The sequence below is a fragment of the Rhizophagus irregularis genome, chromosome 16, assembly GCF_026210795.1.
Source record: "Rhizophagus irregularis chromosome 16, complete sequence".
NCBI lineage: Eukaryota > Fungi > Glomeromycota > Glomeromycetes > Glomerales > Glomeraceae > Rhizophagus > Rhizophagus irregularis.
In genome coordinates, this window is record NC_089444.1 from 2,816,462 (window position 1) to 2,837,410 (window position 20,949).

Sequence of the window (20,949 nt, forward strand, 5' to 3'; positions counted from 1 at the left end):
AATAATTTTAAAACTGCAAAAGAAGGTAAAGAATATTAATTATTAACAAAATATTGTGTAGATTTATTGGATTTTTTTTATAATTTTTTTTTGTTACAATTTATTTTAGCTTTACTTGAAAAGTCTCGTGAAAATCAACAAAATACTATTAAACAACCGTTAAAATTAACTAATACAAATCCACAATTAGAAATTTCGATGAATGTTGATCACTTTAAAGAGTTATTTGATTATGGTATAATTTCTCAGCTTAACAGAAAAATCAATTTAGCATAATATTCATGTTTATTATAAAAATCATAAAAGCAATATAAGTGATATTTAATCCATATGACGTAATGTGTAAAAAATATCAGTAATATTATAATGATATTTGTACAATAAAGTTTAACTTAGTCTACTTAATCTGAAAAATATCAGTACGTTAAAAACAGCATGATCCTATTTGGCTGCATAATAATTATTTTTACTGGTTATTAATTAAGCTAAAATACCTTAAATTTTATTATATGTATAATTAGATATTACTTCTTCAACAGGTTTCCATAAAATACGACGAAAACCAATCACTAAGATGACAAATCCTTTTAATTTATTAGGATTTGATTTAACTATTTTAACACGTTTATCAAATATTCCTGAGCTAAAATAATCAGCAACTTTTCCCTTTGCAATTGTATTCATATATGATTCCAGTTGTCTTATACCATTATCCAATACCTCACCTATAGTTGTCTGATTTGTTTTTTTAAGTTCTTTGGACCAATATGCATATGGTCTTTTTAATAAAATCTCTTCATTTTCCTTTTCAAGGATTTTATCTAAGTTTTCTAATTCATTTGCACCAAATTCAACTTTCTGATTAAGTCTTATTAAACCAACTAATGAAATATATTTTAGTTCTAAACTAATATAATTATTTCCTGTTCCTTTTAAAACAAAAATATCTGAATAACCAAAACGACCTGATCCCTTTGACTTTTTGCCATCCATTACTAATGAAAGCTCTGGAATACGATATTTTAATGGCAAAAGAATTTCAACAATTGCTTGAAGCATAGCTTCATTTGCTGAAGATAAAGACATTTGTGATCTTGTCAATAAAAAGGACTTCAGAATTTCAATAAAAGGTGTAATATCACCTATAATTAGACTTTCATATGCTGAAGTAACAAGTAGTGCATCATTAATAACCTGTCTATACATTAAATTATTTTTATTTTGTTCTAAAATTTGACTTTGTTTCTTCCAGGATCTATCTGTATCATCATCAGCATCACTATCTCTTAATCTTTTTAGTTCTCTTGTTTGTTTATCTTGAAAAATAAGCTTTTCACTCCATTTTTTGTTAAAAATAGATTCCAATATTTCACCTGAACAATATACTTCACTTTCAACATTATTATATGTATAGCAATTGCGAAATATTAAACGAATATCTTTTTCAAATTCTTCTAAACTTGTGTATTGATTATTCTTTAGTTTTGAATTTATAGTAAATAAGTCCATTGGATATTTTATACCCATATTTTTAACATCCTTTTTAACATATTTATAAAATAAATTAGCATTAGTTTCATTTTCAAGTTCATGAAGTATATCATAACAAAAGTTAATAAGTTCAACATTCTTTTTAGATAAATCTACTTCAGAATGATTTTTAGCAGAAATTTTAACTATTCTTTTTGGAAGTAATGATGCCTCTGTAACAGTAACTTTAACTGCATTTAGTTGTGAAGTTTCGACAAGTACTTGAATCTCTTCATATTCTTTATCACATTCTTTAATGAGTGAAGTTTCAGTAGGTAAGAGATTCTCCTTTTCATATTCTTGGTTATTTTTTGAAAGATCTAGTTGTGGAGTTTCAGCAAGTACTTGATTCTCTTTTTCAAATTCTTTATCACATTCTTTAATGACTTCTTGCCAAAATATTTGTAAATATTTAATATAACGCAAATGTTCTGTGCTTACCTAATATAAGAAGAGATTATTAGTAGTGCATTAAATTTTATTTAGTGATAAAGAAGGTACATAGCCAATTCCTCCTCCAGAATTAGCAGACTTTATCAACTACAAAGTAAGGGCGCCTGAGTTGAGAGCTTGGGGTGGTTACCAAGGTTGTCAAAACAGTAATTCTCACTAAGTGACCACGGCGAGTATTAGGAGTTACCCATACTTTGCAAAATAAAAGCAAACGCACCTTTTTTTTTAATTCAACAAAAGTATTTGTATCCAACAGTTCTTTTGCTTTAACCAAAAAGCGATTATTCCAGGCAATGTTAAAGCTTTGCCATTTTGTTGGTGTTAATGAAGAGCTAGTTATTTGGGTTAATGAAGCAATGATGGTATTTCGGTTAAGGCTTAAAAATCTGCAGTAAGACAAATTTTTTGATTCACTTAAGTAAGAAACAAGAGCTATAGTGGTCAAATGGTTAGTTAGAAGTGAATAAAGATCTTGCTAGAAGTTATACAATTTTTTTACCATCATATCCAATATAGTTTTCAGTTACTATACTCATGATTGTATGTTTATTAAAAGTATTTGTAGATTAAAAGTAATTGTTAAGCAAAAGTATTATTTATTAAACAATAAAAGTATTTATTAAGCAAAAGTATTTGTTAAGCAAAAGTATTATTTGTTAAACAATATTCATTGAGAGAAAAATTAGAGATCTTAAATATAAAAAATAATATGACTCAGGCTGACACGATAAGGTGCACTACAAATACTCAACTTTTGTCAGTATAACCTATTATTACAAAAACTTTAAAACTATATATACAATCCATGTAAGAATGAAAAAAAAAATCAAATTTATTAAATAAATATGATAAATATGGCTCATATTGCATAAATAGATTCATAATTTAACATTTTTTAATTTTTATATTAATCTAGAACAAACTAATGATATAAACCAAGAAAAAAAAGCAAATTAACTGTCATAATATGTGATGTATTTGTACACATATATACCAGATATATTGTTATATAGATCAACCCTTAATAAGTTAAATAAGGTATTAAGTGTAACCTTTTGACTGTATGTTATTATTTTTGATAGACTTTGTATAAAAATTTTTCCTTATATATTCTTTATTAGTACACATCTCTAGTCATGCCAAATACCATATTACTGAGGTAGTATGTGTCATTTTTAATAAAAGAATTAGGGAAATATTGTAATAATATACAACAATCTAATACAGCTTTACTCTAAATGATACATCCGTGATACATGGTGAATTTATGCACCTTGTTGCAATAACTAATGATATGACTAAAAAAAATAAGTATTATAATGAAACATAATAATTATTGTCAGTTTGACTCATTATTACAAAAAATAATAAACTTTGAATTTTAGTTTGTCATTTTTTGTAATAATGGATTAGATTGACAAATTTATTGAGTCCGTTCCTGAAATTTAACTTGCATCCAAATTTTTATCTATTAAATAAATTTATTTGCATTTAAAGTTGACAGTTTAAAGATAACATTTATTATTTACAACAATTGATTATACAACCACAAATGTTGAATTGCCTTGTAAATGCTAAAAAAAAATTTTAATCTTTATTAGATATTTATAACCATTGGATTAAAAATATTATTTGTCAGTCTGAAGATGAGAACCAATTAGAAAAATGGAAAAGTTAATAAGAAGTATAAGGAGTAAATAGAACAAACGAAAAAAAAATTTAGATTATCATATTAAGAAGGAAGGAAAAACTAAAAGAGAATTAAATAAAGTTATAAAGGAAAGTACCAAAAAATATCAAAAAATACAGGTTGAATTCCAGTAATATTGTTGTGTAAATATATTATCAAAAAAAAATTATTATTGACCTATTGAAAAACCTTTACTTTTTACCTTTCCTTTAGAAATTTTTTTTTTGTTATTCTATTATAAAAAAATTTATGTTTTAAAATATTTTTTCTTTTTAAAGTTTAATCTTTTTTTTTTAAGTACGATTTGTAAACATTATATAATTGCTTCGTGTTACATATACAGGATTTATATATTAACCGATTAACCGAAAATTTTTTTTTTGCTATACTATTACCTTGAATATAATACTAATATGGTAGTAAAATTCGAATATTCTTAATTACAGTTTTATATGTTCGCTAAGCCACTATTGAGTAACAATCTTTTTTCGCGATTGCATACATTTTATTAAAAATGTTTAAATAATTTAATGAATGAAGATATTTATGTTATGATATGTTTTAATATTTATTTATTTATTTATTAATTTATTAATTTATTTTAATATTGTATAATGTTGTTTTAAAGTAAAAAACTTTTCTAATTTGATTGTTTGTGTGACATGATATTTGGGGGAGAAAATGATAGGAGACAGAGTATTATTAAGGGAAAGAATTTTTTTTTTAAAAAAAAATATATGGTATTTGAAGTTGATCGTTATGATCTCATTTTGTAGAAATGCGTAGAATATTCATCTATTCGGTTGATGTCATGTGACGAATGTGACGAATGTGACTTTGCGTGAATCAAAAAATTGTTGATTTCATAAAAAAAAACTGATGATATAACGATAACATTTGAATGTATATCATATAATCCATTTAATATTGTATATTCGGCAATATGGAAGTCATTGGAATATACAATAAAAAAAAAATATAAAGTATAACTGTACAAACTGCAGATAAAAATTTGAATGGATATCATATAATCCATTTAGTACTGTATATTTGGCAATATGGAAGTATGACCCATTTACATTTGAATATTAGAATATACAATAAAAAAAAATATATAAAGTATAACCGTACAAATTATTTCTCATTAAATATCATAAATATTTATTCTAGAATTCACTATTAGAAAAAAGCGCTCATATCATACATAGATCAGGAAGTAGTAATAGAAGATATAGAAGATAAACATTTGAACATTTGAATCCTTTAGTGAAGAACTATCTATTAAAATGTTTTCTCAGAAAGATTTACGTTTATTTCTTACTTGAATAAATACAAATGTGTTTCACAGAAAAGAGCATTTAAGTGGTATTAAAAGCGTACGTATTTAAGAAAGGAAGAAGTAGGCCGGACTCTGGTCGAACTATGTAGTTATCAGAAACCGGGATGGTAAAGAACCTTTCAACTTTCCAGTAAAAAGAATGTTTTGAATACATTGGAGGATTGTGAAGATTGTATAGGAGAAAAATAAAAGGAAAGGTAATTTGAAAAATTCACTTAATATTTTAATACGTAATTAAGTATTTGTTAGTTTTATTTATGCAGAAATTCTAAACTTAGAAATATCCGTTTTACAATGTTTCAATGTTTTTTTTTTAAATTGGAGATGTATTTAGATATTTTTTTTTTGTAAAAAACTTTTTCTTTGTTACTATAGGAAAGAAAATTTAAAATATATATTAAATTTAAATTAATTAATCATTCCTCCAAATAATTATTTTTTCGTATTTTTATGTATTAAAATTAAATTTATCGATTTTTTCATAAATTAATGTTATGACGAGAAAATATTCTTTATTTTGTCACTCGTTATATGTCGTCTCGAAAAAATATCTATAAAGTTAAAGAGCACCGATGTATGAGTAACACGGGCCACCGTAACAACAAATTAATAACATATTTATCAAGAAAACGAATAGGAAATTAAGGAATTTATACGTCACCCTTTTTAGGGCGCACTTGACATTACTTCCTTTAACGAAATATATAGATCATTATCATGGTCCTGCCAAATTCAACCCATTAGTATTTAACGCCACTATAAATTACAATGATGAGATGACAGGTCACTTACCTCGTTTTAGTTCCACAACATTGATCAAATCGTGTAATGTACGACCCTAACACCACTGTATCTTGTAGCAAAGTGGTCCCTTGGTAGGAGGGATGGGATTGGTATAAAGTTTAAAAAGTTAAAGGGTTAAGAGATTAAAGATTAGAGAGATGTTTGTAAAAGGGGAAAATAATTTTTAATACAATGTCGTTAACCAATCCGAAAAGTAGTCAAATGACCGAAACTTGCATCGATCGGATGAATGAAATCACGTGAGCTCTTTGAGATGAGCTGAGTTGGAAGTTTCATCGTCTAAATCATTGTAAATAATAAGCAACGCAAAATGAGCGACAAATTTTGGTGTATAATACTCGTTATATTCATGATCCTTTTTTAGAAAAGTTTGAAAGCACATGTTATGAATTTTGGGCTTGCTTAATTGATTTCTTTAGTTTTTCTTTATAAATCGACTCGTGTTGCTCGTAATTGTCAAGAAATACTGTAAGTTTCTGTATTCATTATTAAACCATTTTAAAATGCAACAACAAAAAATTCAAGGGCTGGGAGGGCTTACTTTATATCATGCATTAATAAGCAAAAAAGAATTCAACGTAAAGATTTTTTAACAAAAGTCTAATCGAATCTAGTCCTCAAGGTACAGTTATACAGTACATATTTTGCAAACCTTAACAATATGTCATAGGTTAAATCTTCCAAAAGTAATGCAAAATCCAATTCCCGACTTAGAATTTCATGGTATTACAGTTACCGATTTACCGATCATAAAGGAAATCTTTTATTGAAACCTCCGTTTAAACAAGTTAAGAATGTTTATGAAGTAGCAAATAATCTTGCAGTTATTGTATAGATTTAGGGACGTTCTATCGGAAGATGTTTCAGTTCAATGGAGCAAAAAATGTTTTGATACGAAGAAACTAAAGAAGGTGTTTTGGTATTTTTAAAGATCGTTCACGAGAATTTTGTGACATTTTAGTTGGTGCAGATGGAATAAATTCTCCAGGTAAATAAAACATTTTAAATATATTTTATTCGCCCTTATTTATTTTCAACTGAATATGTGTTTTATATTCATCTTCTTTTAGTTCGAAAACAAAAATTACTTGAATTACAAATTTTCGATTATGGAGTAACACTAATTAATGCAGGAGTAGCTGTACCTAAAAGTGTTATGAAATAAAGCATTTCTATAAAGTTTAATTAATCTGTCCTTAGATGTCATATTTATTTTTTTTCTTTTAATTCCAATTGACCAAGAGCAAGAATAGAATTACAAACCACATTATAGAACATCAATATCCATTAGTTATCCTACTAAATTCGATAACGTTGAAAAAGTGAAAGTTGATGATAATGATCCCGTATCAGTAGTTGAACATGTTAAAAGGATGATTCTAAGGTTGTGTGCCATGAGTATTGATTATTATATTTTGAATTACAACCTAAGCGGGTTGTAATATTATAAACACAAGTTGTAATTTGGTTGTAAATACTGTGCTATTGTGGTTAACTAAAAGATGATAATTCTGATTTACAACCATTATAATTACTTCATTTTAGACTTACAACTATTACGGCAGGCAACACTAGATGATTCGAAAATTAAGACCGCAACCATAACAATTAAACCCTGCCTTTGAAAGATTTCTTATATTAATAATACGGGATTTGGCTTCTAAAACAACTCCCGATCCAGAAAAATATCCATTTAAAACTTATAATCCTGTACAACGAAGAGATATTAATCCGTTATCTGTAAATGTATGGAAAAGTAACATTATTAGGAGATGCAGCTCATGCTATGATCCTGTAATGGTATTTGTAACAATCATTTTATCTTATTATTGGATTAGGAATGAAGAATGCTCTTAAAGATGCTGAAATTCCTTCTCAAGCATTAATTAATTATTCTTCAGAAAATTATATTTTTTGTATTAAAGAATATAAATATGAAACGTTAAGATGAACATCCGCAGAAGTGTTAAAAGGTAGATATGCAGCATTAAAACAAGCTTCTCCAGTTGGTTATTTTGGACTTATTTTTAGAAATAATACTATAAAGATTTTGAATGTTTTAATGAATTTTTTTGATCATGATTATTTGTTTCGATAAAAAATGTTGGTTTCACGTGACTTGTTGTGGCGTCCTCGTTAACGACTAAAAATATTTTTACTACATCGGTCACATCCAAAATATACATAAATATTTTCTTATTTTTATTTATTTTTATTTTCTTCATACATATACTGTATATGTACATTATGTATATATTTTTTTCGATTTTAAAGTTATATATACGTATTACCCATGTATTTTATGAAATACATGGCCAAAATTAGCCTAATTCTACCGGAATTAAAATTTTTAAGCCGTACATTGGATCTGGGTTCTCAAAGAGGAGCAGTGCGGTACGCTATTTAAAACAATAAAAAGATATTATTGGGCGTTTTTTATAAAACTAGTAACAATTTTGTTGATCATTTGTTGATCATTTATTTTTAAATTTATTATATATTTTGTCACGAGATTTTCTATGGAAATCATTTCTCAATTTGTTATTAAAACACCTGCTGAATTGCCTCGAAATTGAAAATCATTTCTCTTTTTATAAAAAAATTTCCTTTTTGGTAAAAAACTCTCAAATTAATCTTATATAACTTTATATGTAAATGACAATGACAATGTCAATGTCAGTGACAATGTCAATGTCAATGTCAATGTCAATGTCAATGTCAATGTCAATGTCAATGTCAATGAAAAAAACTTCTAATGCCAACTTTTCGCAAAAACTCTTCCTGTGCCACTGAAAATACCTGTTAAATTGAGACATCATTCAATATTTGCATGTTTTCATTTGTTTGCTGATTAATTTCGCTATTATAATATTATTTACTGTTGTAGCATTTTCGCTATAATTTAAAAAATTTTTAAATAATTTTAACAAAAAACATTTTATTGTTAATTAATAAATTATAGTTTTTCAATTTAATTTTTAAAATGTTAATTTTAAAATAATACATGTATTATGACAATTTCTCTCTATAAAAAAAATAAAATAAATAAAATAAATAATAAGTAGAGGTTAGAACCATCCAAAAAAACCTTACTGGGTAGTAAATTTTATATGTATTTATTTATCCATTCCTAGGAGATTTTGCAGTGAAAATTAACTATTGATTATACTATAATAAACAGATTTGAAAATTTGAGTAATTCAGAAAGATTTGCATTTTTCAAATTAGAAAAACTTTTAATTTATTCATAATTTTAATATTATTTTACAATTGTAATAGCAGGAGATATAATTTGGCCTATCGGTCATATATGTAATACGTATTACCAATTTAAATATAGGATTTCCGATTTTAATATTGCAACATGTGATCATGTATTACAGTTATTAACAAAGAATTTTTTTATTTTTTCAGCTGATTATTTTTTTGTCTTTTCATTTACAAAAACCTAATAAAATAGAAGTAAAATTTTATTTTTTTTCCTTAAATATAAACACAAACATATTTAAATTAAATAACTCAGAATTTAAATATAAACAAATATTATAGTTTGTTTACACATATTTCAAATTATGGTTTGAGCATTTTGGCCAAAGTAAATCTTGCTCTTTAATTAAAAGTAGTTCAGCAAGTTTGAAGCTGTTAAGATATTAATCTACATGAAAGCACAGTTAATATTTTTGGAGTTATTTACATTTTTACATGATAGTACTAAGTTACAAATTTTTTTTACCTTCAGAGCGTATTTTGGGCAGTTTAGTCAAAGTAAATCGACTTCTTATATTAATTGAAAGTTTTTTGGCGGGTCAAAATCTGCTTGGATATTAATTTTCATGAAGGTACAGTTAATACTTGAAGGGTTATTCACGTTTTTCACAATGGAATTTTATTTTTTCTGTTTTATCACTTTAGAGCGTATTTTCGGCACTTTAGTCAAAGTAAATCGACTTCATATATTAATTGAATGTTGTTCAGCGAGTAATAATCTGTTCGAATATTGGTTTACATGAAGGTACAGTTAATACTTGAAGAGTTATTCACGTTTTTCACAACGGTACTCATTCACGAATTTTATTTTATCTGTTTTGTCACTTCAGAGCGTATTTTAGGCACTTTAGTCAAAGTAAATCAACTTCGTATATTAATTGAATGTTGTTCAGCGAGTTATAATCTGTTTGAATATTAGTTTTCATGAAGGTACAGTTAATACTTGAAGGGTTATTCACGTTTTTCACAATGATACTCATTCACGAATTTTATTTTTTCCGTTTTGTCACTTCAGAGCGTATTTTGAGCATTTTAGTCAAAGTAAATTGACTTCTTATATTAATTGAAAGTTTTTCAGTGGGTCATAATCTGCTTGGATATTAATTTTCATGAAGGTACAGTTAATACTTGAAGGGTTATTCACGTTTTTCACAACGGTACTCATTCATGAATTTTATTTTTTCTGTTTTGTCACTTCAGAACGTATTTTGAACATTTTGGTCAAAGGAAATCGACTTCTTTTATTAATTAAAAGTTGTTTAGCAGTCAAAATCCAATTTTCATGAAAATGCAGTGGAGTAATTTATATTTTTTATGATAATACTATACTGAATTGCAAATAAATTTACATTCTTTAATGTATTTTTAAAATTTAAATTTTTATTTAATATTACTTAATAAAGCATTATTATTTAAAATTAAATTTAATATTACAATATAAATTTTTCTTTATTTTTTACCATACAAAAAAATTGTATATGGATTATGGAATCTACATTTTTATATTGGTAATACACTAACGATTTATGAAATCGGCTGTAAAAGTCACAAATTGGACAGATGTAGCCAAAAATTGGCTATCCGATTTTTTGCCAATTTTTACTTATTCTGATTCTTTTTTTAACGCGTTTATTTATTAAGTTCATAAATGATTACATAATTAACATACTTATTCTGATAATAGGCAGTATATATAAAGTAAATTGCATGTATACAAAAGGTTAACAATAAATGTGAATAAATGAAACTTAATAAATAAATGCAATGTATGAAACATTATAAATTAATGAAATATATTAGTATTAAAAAACAGATGCTATTCTATTATTTGAATTTAATAATAAATATATGAATTTAATTAAGTACTTTAAAATGTGGAATATTAAAAAATATGGAGATTTTATTTTTTTATAAGCATACAGTATGAATATACAGTATAAAAAAAAGATATATCATTTTATTGTTTCAAAATATAAATGGATTAATGGAGTTTTTTTCTTTATATAAATCATGTTAAAATCACATCGCAAAATATCTTTTACAAAATAAATATAATTTCGTCCATATTATGTTTCTATATTTTCATATCAATTTTTATTATTTTTTTTTTTGCCACTGTTTTATTAATAGAAAATTTAAAAACAAATTTTTATAGTGATAAAAAAATTATTAAAAACACTAAATAAATAAAAGAATTACAATGATGGAAAAAAAATTGGCTTTGACTGAAAAAGGAATAATATTCATTTAAAAAAAATTTGTAATTACAAAAACTGAAAATAACTGGATAGCTGCATCATTCATTCCAAGAGGATGGGAATAGAAAAATTATTATTAATACAAACTAAGTTTTTTTGTAAAAAAAGTGATTAAAATTTCATTAACCGGAAAATTATATTAGCAATAAAGAATTGTGTATAATATGACCCGACCGCCAATCAAATAACATGGACAGATCATGTTACATACAGATGGTGGCCTAAATGATCCGGCCACTTTTCAAAATTAAAAAATTTTTATATGTTTTATAAAATGAAAATAAAAATTTAACATGTTCATTACGCCTTCCTTTATTGAATTTTACAAAAATTTAATAATTAATTCTATATCCATTCGCGAAAATAACAGCATTGACCCTCTGAGGCATACTATCAATTAATTTTCGATAATATTCAGGAGGGAGATCATCCCATGCAACCTTGACGTATACTTAACATTATCATCATATCTAATATTTTATTAAAATCAATACAAACTATTATATTTATATTTATCTTTATATTATTACCATTTAACATGTTACAGGATTAATTTATTTTGATCATTAAATATAATATTTCTTTAATAAAACTAATAAACTCAAAATAAACCATAAAATTTATTATTTGATAAATATACAAAATACAAATCAACTTTTTAATATAAACCCTATTATATTACTTAAAATATATATAAATAATTACTGAATAATGCAATAATTATATTATAACTCACTAACAATACCAAATTACCCTAGTTAAATATATGGAATAAATTATTTGCTGAATCACGCTGAAACTATTTTCCATTTTCTTTCATTACAGATTTTATGTTTCTTTTCTTTTTTTTTTTTTTAAATAGTAACGCGTTTTATTAATTATTTAAATTTATTACAAATTACATAATTAAATTTTAAACACCTAGAGCGTATCAAAAATAAATTTCTCAACACCCTATAACTAAGTATTTTAAGCACAAACTTCTAAAACTAACTATCCTATAATTTGTCTAATCTAAATAATTATACATTTTTGCCGTCAAATCCCATGTTTTCTTGATACTATTACCGCCCATAATTGATTCTATCATTTTTCATAAGGTTACTATTTGATTGAATTTATTTTTTTTTTACTTTTTCTAGATTATATTAGGGATTGGAACCGTCCAAAAAAACCTTAACCGGTTAAAAACCGGTTAACCAAGGGTCTTAACCGGTTAATAACCGGTTAATATCAAAAATATTTTAAAAACTTTTTTTACTGCAAATTGTACCAATTTTTGATTTTACTTGCATATTTAGTTATAGGAAGACTATGTATCACTAAAATTATTATAAATAAATAGAAAAAAATTCGGCATTAAAACTTCAAGTTTAGGAACACGTGGCCGCAATTTACATGTCTCTGGGCCGCATTATATAAATCTGACTAGAATTATGGTAAATATAGTTTTAACCGGTTAACTGATTTTCAAAATCCTTTAACCGGTTAACCGTTTTAACTGGTTAATTAACCGGTTAACATTAACCGGTTCCAATCCCTAGATTATATTGTGTTTTACTATTTTTAATATTTTTTATTTTATCTATATCATTCTCTAATAAGTCATCTTCTTCTGATCTTACCCTCTTTTTTCTAAGATCTATTCTTGGTATGCCTGCTTTGGCTTCTAATCTTTTCGGTATCCAAATTCTATTTTAAATTCATCATAGATGAAGTTCCAAAGCCTTTTGATAACAACTTTATCTTCTTTCTTACTTGTTAAATTATTAAAATTCTCGTTGTATACTCCTCTCAGCATCTCACAAATTCTACTTTTTCCTCTCAGTATTATTGAAGGACTTTCCAAAATCCTTATAAAGTCAAAACTATAATTTCTTAAAATTTTAACTTCATCGTGTTGATAAGGTCTTCAAAAATAAGTTTCAATCGATATATTGATTCTTGTACAATTTCATCTATTGTAAATTCATTATTTTCACATAACCAAAAGATTTTATGTTTCCCTCCCTTCCTGATTTATGATTATTGAATGTGAATCATTATTAAAATCGAGAATCTCTCCTCGGTGATAATCGGGATCATGATTTTCTATAACAATAATAAAATTGTTTTGCTTACTAAAGTGATTGATTACTAATACAGACAACAGTAATTACTGAATAATTATCTCTATTGTGCAGCAGCATAACATTGATAACTCTGTGATCGACAATATCTGCCAATCTGCAGGTAAAAATATTATTTTATTATTCCGGCTGCGGACATATTTTGCGACCTATTATATTTTGCGACTTTAACTATTAGTTTATCTTACAAATCAATGATCTGAGTTATACTAATACATTTATGGTTCTATTTTTCAATTACATTTAACGATTTCAAATTGATTTATGGCTGCATTTTGTCGGCTACTTCATCAGGAGATTATATGAGGCGAATATTAGCGTAAAGTTGTCAAATATGTATAATCCCTGGAAATTTATACTCCATAAAAATCTATAAATATACAATTTTGCATAATTTACACTTAAACATAGTTATTTAATAAGGAGTATCTTATAAAACTTCGAAATTACCCATTTATGAAAATTTATGACACTTTTTATCTTGAAATAGCTTCTTAAATATATGATTTAAGTAATCTACACATAAAAACAATTTAAAAAAATATTTTGTTAATTTTGTAACTTAAAAAGTTTCATAAATTCTACATAAGTAGGTAGTTCCAGCAATCTACGCTTTAGAAATTTGCATAAATACAACTTTGCATAACCCACGCGAAAATGTAACTTAAAATATTTTGAATAATTTTGTATTTAAAAAAGTTGCATAAAATTTATACAAATAGACATACACTAAAAATAATTGGTATTTTTATAGTCTAACACTAAAAAAAATTATATAAATACATTTTTATTCTAAGATAAATATGAAATATAATATAATAATTAAAAAAAAAGAATAAATAGTGTAGTGGTCGGATAATGAGACTTAATATAGTTAATCTTGAGGTATTCGGTTCGATTCTTAGTTAAAACACTAAAAGATTTGTTGGTTGCCGATCGTACTAAAATAGAAAAGCTTGATTTGAAATGTATTTATATAATCAGCAAATCAATACCAAAGATGGGGGATCAGCATCTTAAAATGGAAATCACTCAAAAACTAATCTTATGTTAACGTTAAGTTAACGTTAACCTATCATGACATGTCAATCATTTCAAGTCATAACAATAACGTGACGCGCCACCCACCCACCCATAGGGTGATATAGCACTTATATAGAATGATCTTTCTTGCTTAATAATTATGGGATAAAATTTTTAGCAAATCATGTGAAAACTGAATAATTTTTTTGTTAGCCAAAAATGATCAACAACCGGATGACAAATTTTAATATTATGTAAATAAACAATTTGTTTGTATTATTACTTATTTAAATATAGATACATTTTTTTTTTATTTTAAACAAAAAAAATAAACAATAATCAAATGGTAAATTTTCATTATCGTCGTCATTACATTATCGTTATAATTAAAGTTGCCTGCCGAAATAAGGGAGTTTTAGCATGTCAAAATTGTCAAAACTATTTTGACATGTCAAAATTGTCGAAACCTAAAAATATTACATTTCACGTAATAACTCGGCGTCCAATGATCGTAGAAAGATGCACCATAGCTCGTTGGAATCGTCTCATAACGACGAGTCGAATGTTGGTTAAATCGTCTTTCTACGATCACTGGATGCCGAGATATTAAGCGAAACATCAAAAATCGGCATTTTGTATTTTGCGCTACTGCGCCGTTTGACGTTTCATCTATTATCTCGGCATCCAATGATCGTAAAAAGATGATTTAACCACCATTCGACTCGTTGTTATGAGACGATTCCAACGAGCTATGGTGCATCTTTCTATGATCATTGGACGCCGAGTTATTAAGTGAAACGTCAAATGGCGCAGTATCGCAAAATACAAAATGCTGATTTTTGACGTTTCGCTCAATATCTCGGCATCCAGTGATCGTATAAAGACGATCTAGCCACCATTCGACCCGTCGTTATGAGACGATTCCAACGAGCTATGGTGCATCTTTCTACGATCATTGGATGCCGAGTTATTACGTGAAACGTAATATTTTTAGGTTTCGACAATTTTGACATGTCAAAACTATTTCGGCATTTCGGCATTTCTACAGGTTTTAGTTTCAACATTTCGACAATAGCCTGTAGAGTTTTGGCAGGCAACTTTAGTTATAATGCTATCATGAAAATTTTTTCAGGGTAGTAATTCTAAAAATGATTAACAATCAGATAATAAAATTGTTGTTTTATTATAATGTTATCATAAAATTTTTTTTCTCAACAATTGGATGATAAAATTAAATAAATGTTATATCAAGTAATTTTTTATTTTGAAACAAAACAATAAACAACAACTAAATGGTAAAATTTCATTATCATTGTCTTATTATTATGATATTCAGTTATCATAATTTTCCAGAACTAAAAATGATCAGCAATCAGATAGTAGAATTGTTTTATTACAATATAATCGTGAAAAATTTTTTTCCAGAGCCGTAATTCCAAAAATGATGATAGTAAATATTAAATAAATGCTTTATCAAGTAATAAACAATCTTTCTGTATTGTTATTTAAAGTTAATCACATATTCTGATATATATATTTTTTTATTTTTAAACCAAAAAATAAACAATCAAGATAATTAACCTTAAAATGATTAACAAGTGAAATAACTAAGCCAAAAATGATTAACAAGTAAAATAAACCGAAAATGATCATCCTTTACCAAATGAGAAAAAAATTATGTTAATAGCTAGTTAAGAGTAATTTCTCATTTTTTTTTATAGATATGTTAAATATAATCAAAAATTTTGCAAATAAAGTGAAAGTTATGGTTTGGCTAGAAAAGCCCGGCGAGCGAAGCGAGCCAAATGAAATTGCATCATCATAATAAATCACATGAATATTTAATACACAATCACATGATCTACCAGTAATTTTTCCACCAGTTAAAATTTAGAAATTCTCTTTAAATCTTAAAAACTATTTATCATAATTATGATACTGTATGGTAGTATAAACCAACTTAATTAAAAAAAAAGTCAGAATTATTACAGTTCTAATTATACTATGACTATAGCTCCCTGCCATGTTTAATGTTAACTTGTGTAAGTAAAAAAAATAAATAAATAAAATGTGAGGTAAGTTTGACTCTTAGTGTAAGTAAAAAATAATAAAAACGTGAAAAAAATTAAAAGAAAAATTTTATACATTATTTTAACTATTAAAAAAACTACGTCAATTTTAAAAATTCACTATTTTATACTATTGAAAATTACTCTAAATTTTTCACACTCGTATATCGTCGCGAGTGGTGTAGATTTGCGTAGTTTTTCACACATGTAATATTTTGTAGATCTACGCTTATTTTATTCTCCTGATGTTGCACTTAGCAATGAATTAACGACTACAATTTATCAAGTATATTTAGAGTATCGATAATAGTGAGGTATACTAATCTAGCGCGTGTAAAAAAATTTTTCCTAAAAAGTTAAATTATCTTCTAGACAGTAATACTAGCATCAGGAAATAAATGAGGAAATATAAGCAAAGTTTTATGAATTTAGAAAAAGTTAAAAGTCGTCCTATTCTGCTCCTAATGAAGGAATCACTTTTTGATCGGCATTTAGTAAAATCTATAGATTACTAAGTAAAATTTATATTTATTTTTTGTTATGATTACTGCTATATCTGCATCAAGTTTAGTTATTCAAACTAAAAGGGAAGAAATCAAATTATTTAATCAGAATAAACATATAAGGAATATATAATATATATAATATATTAAATTTACTCAACTAAAATGTCCCAAAATTCTCTCGTTCAATCCTAAAAATACCCAAACACTTTTAGTTTCTTCGTATCTAATACATTTTTTACTCACAGGACTGGAACATTAATTCGCGATAAGCTATAATAATTGCAAGATTATTTTCTGCTTCATAAACATCCTTAACTTATTTATATGGCCATGAAATTCCAAGTCAGGAACTGATTTGCTTTTGGAAGATTTGAAGCAACTGAAGAGGGAATACGATTTAAAAATATTGTACTCCTTTACTGTTTAAAGTTATATGAAATCCTTGTCATCGGTCTTTTTAAAACAAAACAGTCAGAGTTAGTTACAATTCACATGGTACACTGTATTTTAGGTTTCCAAAATCAATATTGTGTTGTACCTTGAGGACCAAATTCTCGTTCAAAATTTTTTACGTTGAATTCTTTTCTATCTGTTTTTTATCAAAGTATGATAAAGGGAAGCCCTCTTAGACCTGCAATGATAGTAATTATAGTTGGAATTTTTGTTACATTTTAAAATGTTTTATAACTGAAATATCTTGACAAGTTGATGAAGGAAACAAAAACGATATTATGTACCTATTTATATAAAATTGACCGAACTCATAATTCATATAATTCGAGATTTTATTAGTATATTAAGGTTCATTTTTTTATTACCATTTATAAGTTTCTTGATCGAATATTTTGAGAAAATGATTAATTTTATTTACCAATTTAGGGTAAGAAAATCATTCTAAATATAAAAGAAGATTCTTGGATATCATATATATATATTGTATGTGGTTTCTGAATACCGGTGGAAATCGGATCTTGGCCAGCATTACGAAATCCTAGTCCGGCACTATGCTTTAATTCTGGCCAACATCTCGCATCCACATATGTGGATTCGTAATCCATATAGATTCCGAATTCATATATGTAATGTTGATTTCAGATCTCATATCAAATCATGTGGAAATAGAATATTTTGTCTTCACATACAGGTTGATTAAACTTTGTGGAAATGCAATATTTCAAAGATTTCTTTGGCCAAATGGAGATGTCCTCCGATCAAACAAGAACAAGAACAAAATTATGAACCACATTATAAAGCATCAAATATCCATTAGGTACCTACTAAATTAGATAACTTTGAACCTCATAAGTTTATCATTAATTGAACATATTAAAAAGGTGATAAGACCAGTTGACTAATATTTTTTTAGAAATGTGGGACTTGCTCCTAGAACTCCCAATCATCCATTTAATGCCTACAATCCTGTGCAATGAAGAAATTTACAAGATATTAATCCATTATCTGTAAATACATGGGAAAGCAGTAGGTTACACTATTAGAAGATGCAGCTCATGCTATAAATCTTATATTGGGATTAGAAATGAAGAATGCTTTCCCTGTAAAAAAAAAATGTCCGGAAATTGTAGCTAAAAACATCCGGAAAATGTCCGTGTGTCCAAAAAACGTCCAGAAAATTGCAATATTCCAGACACTTTCTGGACGCTGGGTCTGAACCCTCCTAGACATTTTCTGGACATTTTCCAGAAAATGGAAATTTTCCAACGTCCGGAATATTGCAATATTCCGGACATATTCCAGACAAATAAACATTTTCCGGACGTTTTCAGCTACAATTTCCGGACATTCTTTTTTTATAGGGTTTTAAAGATGTTATATTCTTTAATACAAGAAATATAATTTTCTGGAGAATAATTAAGTAATGCTTGAGAAAGAATTTTAAGAATGAAATGCTAAAACGAATGTCCGTGATGTGTTAAAAGATAGATATACAGCATTTAAAACAAGCTTCTCCAGTGAATGAAACTTCCGCGAACAAAGGCCACCTCCGTACAAACCAATTTTATAAATCCGTACGTTAAAAAACTTCAGGTTTTATATTTATCCGTACACTGAACTTTTTTTAATAATCACATTTCTATATACCAAACTTTTTTCAATTTCTATACGAGGAACTTCATATATTATTTTGAATATTTGGATTTTCTTGGCTATTTTTTTTTTGATTTCATCAATACTATCAATACTTCAGTTCTATCTATGTTAGCATTTTTGGACGAATTTGAATTACTTCTTTTGCTGAGATTCATATTTATAATTAAATTAACTGATAAAAAAAACATGATAAAAAGTATATTTATGAGTTTTGTACGTCGAACCCCCTGATTCTAGAGTAAATCTGTACGCGCGGAAACAATTATTACTGTAAATTTGTACGCGGAAGCAATTATTATTGCAAATCTGTACAACAAAATAAATCATTGTTTGTTTAAATCCGTATTCTAAACTTCGGCCAACTTTTCATATCCGTACAATAAGAACTTCAACGCTAAATTATCAAATACCCGCCGATACCCCAACCCTCACCAAGGAGTTGGGACTTGGGATTTTATGTGTGGAGAGTTTTTAAAAGGAAGGATATACAGTATATATATATATCCTACAACGAGGTTTCTATCATCACAGTGTATTCAGGGGCTCTTGTTAGATATTTAATTAATAATTTAATATTATAACCATATCAAACTAACATTCCGTTAATAATATCACTATGTGATATTATATACTTATCAATCTTATCATTGCATTGTATAGTATTTAGGCAATAACGTGCTGTTTTCGATTGAGGCCATTTGGTTGGCTCAGATTGTGCCACGAACGTTATTGCCTAAATACTATGCAATAAGTGTTTTATTATATAAACTCTCACGATCACACTATTAGATCAGTCACGAGATAATTTATAGTCTATTTAAGGTTTATTGTATAAAAATCTAATTTTATTATGTATTTGTCATTTATTATGTATATCATCAATAAAGCTATAAAGCTATTCAATTAATGTAAAAAAGATACAGTTTGGTCCTATAAGGATATATAAGTATTAGTTATTTACTAATCTAGTAGTATATAAATGGGTTATCATCCGAATACTTAAAGGGATAAGTTAGGAGTGATTGATTAGTACTTGTACATGATAAAGATTTTATTAATGATCCCAATTTCAAAGGAATTGCGCTATTTGTTTATTATATTGTAATACATGTTATTCACATGACTCTTCCTATAATATTTTTTTTGTTATTTATATAATAATTACATTGAGAAAGAAAAATAATAAAGAAACATAAGGAAACAATAAGAAAAAATAATGAGACAAACAAGACAAGTAAATACTAAGAAAATAATAAAATATAATTATAATTTACGTGAAATTTTCAATTCCCACAACCGCAACTGCATTCAAGACATTGATAATATTTGTAACCGAGGACACCACATAAATTCGCACAACATTGGGGATAGAATCCACCACAATAATTGCATTCATTAAGTTTTCGATTAACTTTTGAAGGAAAATAGAAAAATTCTTTGGCAGGTTCAGTAGCATGTTCAAGGTAATTTATGGCAGGAATAGATTGAGTAACCCAGGCCAAAGTAAAGGTAAGAAACAAGGTAATAAGAATAAATTTTGGCATTGTGATAAAGTAACAAGATAGAGTAGTCTTTAGTCGAATTTAAGATTTTTAAAAATTTTATTTGTTAATATTTTGTTAAATTTTGTACGGGAAGGAATACATACATTGTTTATATAAAAAGATTCGTTAATATTTGTTATTTAACGATAAATATAGTTTTCTTTGAAAGAATTCCTGGGCGTAGAATCGCATGCTCCTAATGACAAGAAATTAACCAGTTTTTTACCA

General features: G+C 26.5%; 2 protein-coding genes across 2 annotated transcripts; both read right to left on the bottom strand.

The window, feature by feature from the left end:
* Positions 1 to 495: 495 nt before the first annotated feature.
* OCT59_008356 (uncharacterized protein) lies at positions 496 to 2,519 on the bottom strand (the record flags this gene model as incomplete). The annotated part of the gene is made up of 3 exons (XM_066142393.1): positions 496 to 1,971; positions 2,114 to 2,415; positions 2,483 to 2,519. 3 exons carry the CDS (start codon positions 2,517 to 2,519, stop codon positions 496 to 498), a joined length of 1,815 nt encoding a protein of 604 aa, XP_065999279.1.
* Positions 2,520 to 20,460: 17,941 nt separating this feature from the next.
* OCT59_008357 (uncharacterized protein) lies at positions 20,461 to 20,721 on the bottom strand (the record flags this gene model as incomplete). Its single annotated transcript, XM_066142394.1, has 1 exon — positions 20,461 to 20,721. One exon carries the CDS (start codon positions 20,719 to 20,721, stop codon positions 20,461 to 20,463), a length of 261 nt encoding a protein of 86 aa, XP_065999280.1.
* Positions 20,722 to 20,949: the final 228 nt, after the last annotated feature.